General features: G+C 44.6%; 1 protein-coding gene across 1 annotated transcript in view; it reads left to right on the plus strand.

The window, feature by feature from the left end:
* The window catches only part of IFT122 (intraflagellar transport 122), a gene marked incomplete in the record, with an annotated part of 54,231 nt that overhangs the window by 38,279 nt on the left and 9,493 nt on the right, over nucleotides 1-6,459 (plus strand). The window contains 2 exon segments of the mRNA XM_034775403.1: nucleotides 3,604-3,706; nucleotides 5,011-5,151. Coding sequence (XP_034631294.1) covers nucleotides 3,604-3,706; nucleotides 5,011-5,151 — 244 coding nt within the window.

Here is a 6,459-nt window from a genome sequence, read left to right on the forward strand (position 1 = left end):
GATGGAGAAGCTTGCTGACTCGCTGTGATCTCAGCGAAACCAATATCCCCATTGTTATATCAGCTTGCTGTGTGCTCCACAATCTCTGTGAGAGCAAGGGGGAGACCTTTATGGCGGGGTGGGAGGTTGAGGAAATTAGCCTGGCTGCTGATTACTCACAGCCAGACAGCCGGGCGATTAGAAGAGACCAGCGGGAAGCGCTGTGCATCCGGGAGGCTTTGAAAGCAAAGTTCCACAGTGAGCAGGGTAACCTGTGACTTTCTAATTTTGTGTACAGAGAAGCCTTCACCCCACTTCCAACACACGTTTCAAAATAAAAATAGTTCTACTTTGATAAAGCACACCGTTTTCTTTAATACTGTTTTCGCGGGAATTTTTAAAAACTGGGACGCAGAGTGTGGTGCGGAGCGGGTGTAGTGTAGTCGCGCGAATGCAGCTTCTAAACTCAAGGACTGACAGGCTCCGCTGCGGTGGGATGGTTCTTTCAACGGAGCCTGTCACCCCTCCTGATAGGGACTGTGTGTATGGGGGGGGCTATGTGACTTTGTGGCAGGGGGGGGACGGTTACAGATCCCCTGCTGTGTGGCTCTGTGATCCTGCCTAAGGACCGCCGCTTAAGATCTCTAACTGCCCTCCCCTGCCACAAAGTCACAGAGCAACCCACCCCCCACCACATAACATGAAAAGAACCTCCCAGACTAACCAGGGTAAGTAGTCACTGCATCACTGCACTATGTATGTGCCCTGCTGCTGTGCCTGCCCCCGCCTATGTACCCTGCCAAAGGTGACTGTCCTGTCCAATTACCAACCCCCTTTCCCCCCCTCCTCCAAAAGAACATGATGGAAACAGTAGTTAACAGAAACATATTTTTTATTAACAACTACACAGGGGACTGGGAAGTGAAACTTGGACGGGGGCTTGTGTCAGGCGGGAAGGAAAGAACTTGTCAAACTTTGGGGACTGAGAGCCTTCTGCTGCTCGAGCTCTCTGCAGGGGTGGAGTGAGAGTTAGCAGGGACTCTGCCGCCTCTCCTTGTGTGCACTTTGGGTGAAGGGAGTATGGGACTTGGTGGCGGGGGAGGGCGGTTAGAGATGGACTGCAGCGGGGCTCTGTCCTCCTGCCTCCGTTCCTGCAGAACATCCACAAGGCGCCGGAGCGTGTCCGTTTGCTCCCTCAGTAGTCCAAGCAGGGTTTGAGTCGCCTGCTGGTCTTCCTGACGCCACCTCTCCTCCCGATCCATGTTGGCTTGGTGCATTTGGGACAAGTTCTCCCGCCACTGGGTCTGCTGTGCTGCCTGGGCTCGGGAGCAGGCTATAAGCTCTGAGAACATGTCCTCCCGTGTCCTCTTCTTCTTATGCCTAATCCTCCCTAGCCTCTGGGAGTGTGATGACAGGCTAGGTTGTGAGACAGTCGCAGATGGGGCTGTGGGAATGGGAAAAAGGGAGTGAATTCCTCAGAAAGATAAATGTACTTGTGAACAAAGAACATAGTCTTTCTCTGTGAACAGGACCATGCACAGCACCTATCACATGCGCACTCAGCACAAGGTCGAATTCTCGGCCTTCGCATTCAGTGTCTGGGGTTTTGCAGAGCACTTTTGAGAACCCTGTCAGGACAACGGAATTGCTCTTGCACGCAGACATGGTAAGCCGTAGATTCGTGGCAGCTTAAAACTTTAATATTAGCAATGGCCTCATTTCACATTGAAATCAATGTCGGTCCCTGCTGCCAGCAATCCGGCAAGCAGGAAGTCTGCTCCTGTCCCACACCCTCGCGGCTGTCCCCGGGAACGATCCCTTTCGGCTGACCCTCTCCCGCCTCCACCGCGTGGCTGCAAACCAGCGGTTACAGTTCTGTAAAGGAACGGTAAAGCAGTCCCAACACTAACATTCCCCTACCTCATTCAAAGCAGGTCATCATGAGCGACATCACCCTCATGAGGATCTCTGAGAGCGACAGACAGAGAATGCTCCGGGAAAGCCTTCAAAGACCAGGGCCGTATGCCGCCATGCTGTGCCAAGCAATGATTCCGGAGTACTTGCTAGTCTCGTGGCGTGGCAACGTGTCCTACTACGGAGGACCCAGTAAGGCCGCTCTCCCCAAGAACCTAATGCAGCGGATTTCAAATTACCTGCAGGAGAGCTTCCTTGAGATGTCCCAGGAGGATTTCTACTCCATCCCCGGACATATATACCGCATCTTACTGTAGCTGCAGTAGCAGGGACTAAACAGTAGAGCGCTTGGGCAGGACAATCATGCCAAACCGGACATTGCTAGATTTTTTTCAAATAGTTGCACTGCCCATGACTGAACCGTTAAGTTAATCAAAGTAATCATGAGAAACCCATTTTTTAAATTGTTAATAATCATGTTCTGTTACAAATAAATGTTTAGATGTTTACAACACTTACTGGATGATCCTTCACCAGATTCTGTGTCCGGGGTAACGGCTGGGGAGGGTTGGTAGGGGATCTCTGTAAGGGTGATGAAGAGATCCTGGCTGTCGGGGAAATCAGCGTTGTGAGCGCTGTCGACTGCCTCGTCCTCCTCATCTCCTTCCTCGTCTTCCCCGTCCGGTAACATGTGTGAGGATCCGGCCGTGGACACTATCCCATCCTCAGAGTCCACAGTCAGTGGTGGGGTAGTGGTGGCGGCCGCACCGAGGATGGAATGCAGTGCCTCGTAGAAACGGGATGTCTGGGGATGGGATCCGGAGCGTCCGTTTGCCTCTTTGGTCTTCTGGTAGCCTTGCCTCAGCTCCTTGATTTTCACGCGGCACTGCGTTACATCCCGGCTGTATCCTCTCTCTGCCATGTCTTTAGAGATCTTCTCATAGATCTTTGCATTCCGTCTTTTGGATCGCAGCTCGGAAAGCACGGACTCATCGCCCCACACAGCGATGAGATCCAAGACTTCCCGATCAGTCCATGCTGGGGCCCTCTTTCTATTCTGAGATTGCACTGCCATCAGTGCTGGAGAGCTCTGCATCGTTGCCAGTGCTGCTGAGCTCGCCACGATGTCCAGACAGGAAATGAGATTCAAACTGGCCAGACAGGAAAAGGAATTCAAATTCAAATTTTCCCGGGGCTTTTCCTGTGTGGCAGTTCAGAACATCCGAGCTCTTACTGCTGTCCAGAGCGTCAACAGAGTGGTGCACTGTGGGATAGCTCCTGGAGCTATTAGCGTCGATTTCCATCCACACCTAGCCTAATTCGACATGGCCATGTCGAATTTAGCGCTACTCCCCTCGTCGGGGAGGAGTACAGAAGTCGAATTAAAGAGACCTCTATGTCGAACTAAATACCTTCGCGGTGTGGACGGGTGCAGGGTTAATTCGATGTAACGGCGCTAACTTCAACATAAACGCCTAGTGTAGACCAGGCCTAAGTATAGCTGCTTCTTCACAGATGTTGTATTTTAAAAGAAAGGCAATCATTAGTTTTGAGTTTCCTGGAGAAAACACTGGTTGGAATTTTCATACTTCTGTATAAATGATATTTGTATTGTAAATTTTATTTTAACTAAAGGATTTATCTCATGCAGTGTTCTGATCTACCTTAAACCATTCAATATTTTATTAATGAATTCATTCTGTATCTTAGGCCTTTTCTTTGAGTGAAAAGCATCCTGAATTTAAAGATGATGTCTATGTCCCTTATGCTCAGTGGCTGGCAGAGAATGATAGATTTGAAGAGGCCCAAAAAGGTAGGACTGTACATGACTTATATGCTGGTAGCATGCAAAAATGTGCTAAGCATTTTCCAAATGCGGAAGATGCGATCTTTGCCCTGGAGAACTGTCAATCTGTAGAACACAAACCATTTAAAGGGTGAGATAACTGGAGAATACATGTGTTCTTGCTGATCACAGGAGGTTATATTCTGGTTATCAGAGAGGTCTTATTTATTTGGTAAGGAAATATAACAAACTTAACAAAAGCAATAGCATCTATAAAAAAGGCTATAATTCTGGATTTTCTTTCCCACTCTGTGCTTGAGTATAGCAAGTGTTTTGAAAAGTGATCTGATACACTATATACCCTGTATTATTATCAATGTTTTCCTTTAAAGTGTCATCCAAAATGTACTGGACACTGAACAAATACCAAAAGAAGGGGTGAGCCTGGCCCTTATATTTAGGCAGTATGTAGTTCATACAAGATGGAGCATCAGCCTTGCTTATGAAATTCCTTGCTTCTTATGGATTTCTATCATAAAATATTATCTGCATGTAGTATTTGTAAAATATACATTTACCAAGTGGGAATTCAGGGCTGAACTTCAGTTTCTGCACAGGAGCCAATGTAAAGAAACCCTGTTAATAAATAATATATACTGTGGTTTTTCTGCCTCTCAAGATTCTTTGATATTACAGTGTTGAGCATTGTAAGAGTGCTGCCTTGAAATATTACCTTAGGTTATGTCTGTACTTTAGTGGCTACAGCAGCACACTTTCTACATCTACAGAAGAGGTTTTTCTATCAGTGTAGTTAATCCACCTCTCCGAAAGGTGGTAGCTAGTTTGATGGAAGAATTCTTCAACCAAAGTGGGGGGTTAGGTTGACCTAACTACATCACAGAGGGTGTAAAATTTTTTACAGCCTGAACAGCTAGGTCGATCTAATTTTTAGGTGTAGACCAGGCCTTAGGAGATTTGAATTTTGACTTGATTCCACAGTGTTCAGTAGTTTCCCCTGTTCACAAATGTCATCAGGATGATGATTTTCCTCTGTCCAAATTTTTTTAAAAAAGTAACTAGCCTCGCGCTACTTATGTACATGGTAGTTGTATTTCCTACATTGTGTCCTGACACAATACAAAAGCCACAAAGTACCTGCAGATACTTCTGTTTTCCATTAGTGTCACCACTTTCAAAAGTAGAAAAATACAAGTGTAGTCCTTTTCATCCTGTTCCAGCTTTGATGAATATCCTGTTATTAATTTAAAAAAAATTCAGTTAATTGATATAATCACACTGTAAAATCTTCTTTGTTTTGGTCTCCTTTGCAGCATTCCACAAGGCTGGCAGACAGAGTGAGGCCGTAAAAGTGCTGGAACAGCTAACTCACAATGCTGTGGTAGAAAGCCGATTTAATGATGCAGCGTATTATTACTGGATGCTCTCCATGCAGTGTTTAGATATAGCCCAAGGTAAGTAAACACAAGCAAGTTCAAATTTGTTACCTGCTCATGCATGCAGATAAACATTGAACCATGATGGCTTAATTAAAACCTCTTGCTCGCTCATTAATTGTGCTATATACTAATCTGATATACTAATACTTATATACTGCACTGTATTGTAATCCAATATTGTATTGTACTGTAATTCTATCTCTCTAGTCTTTGTGTGCTTATAAAAAACCTACATAAGTCTCATTTTTAAATTAAAATGGAGTCACAACCATATCTCCTAATTCCACCATATATCCCTTAGCCCCTTTCCTGCGCCTCACACCTTGGATAAAGTGATGACTGGAGGGCTAAATAATAATAAAACATGATCTTATAGTGTAGTCTACTCCTAATATTTAAATGTGGATGAGATTAACTGGGGAGACACTTCATGAATTATTTTAGCCAGACAAAGAAGAAAGTTAGTGTTCATTAGTTCTCTGCTTCTAAATCAGTTGCACTGGAGGAGAGGTGGAGCCAGTGGAGATGAGATGTAGATGAGTGATAATGGAAAAAAGAGATTGATGGTCTATTGCCTTGCACTGTGTAAGCATCACTTCAGTTTTGCTAATGCATGATAGTGCTGATCTATAGCCCTTCATACACTGTACAAACACTGCAAATGGTTCGATTGTTTAGTAATGTGTTAATGTGGATAAAAGGAATGACATTAGACTCATTTTACTTTAACCTCAAAAGATGTGGATCAGGTTTCTAGTGGTGGAAGGCTAATATGTTCCACCTCTAGCTAAGCCATTAACCTCTGGCTGTGTTAAAACCACTTGCCATACCATCCTGCATTTAATATGCTTTATGTTAAAGCAGAAAATTGCACATAAAATGGCAAAATTACATAACCCATATTTTGTAGCACACTTGGTCAGGTATATTAATCTGTTGGAAGTGGTAACGCTGCAACCATGTTGTATTGTGATCTTTCTAGCTGAGTAATACTCTTATGTTTTAGTATAGAATGACCAGAGGTGTAATGACTTTCCCTCCCACAGAGAACGAACAGCAGAAGACTGAAATGTTACAGAAGTTTCACCACTTCCAGCACTTGGCAGAACTTTATCACGTCTATCACTCTATTCACAGATACACTGTAAGATATTTTCACTAGCAGTTGTATTGTTCATTTAGCTGGCACATTTTCTGCAAATAAATCAGGAGTAATTAGAAACAATTAATTAATTTTAAACTAAATATTGAATGGAAGCTGGTGTCACTGCAATGATCTGATTTTGGTTTTGGGGTTTTTTTGCCCTGTGTTGTACTGTACTG

The sequence above is a fragment of the Trachemys scripta genome, chromosome 7, assembly GCF_013100865.1.
Source record: "Trachemys scripta elegans isolate TJP31775 chromosome 7, CAS_Tse_1.0, whole genome shotgun sequence".
Taxonomy (NCBI): Eukaryota; Metazoa; Chordata; order Testudines; family Emydidae; genus Trachemys; species Trachemys scripta.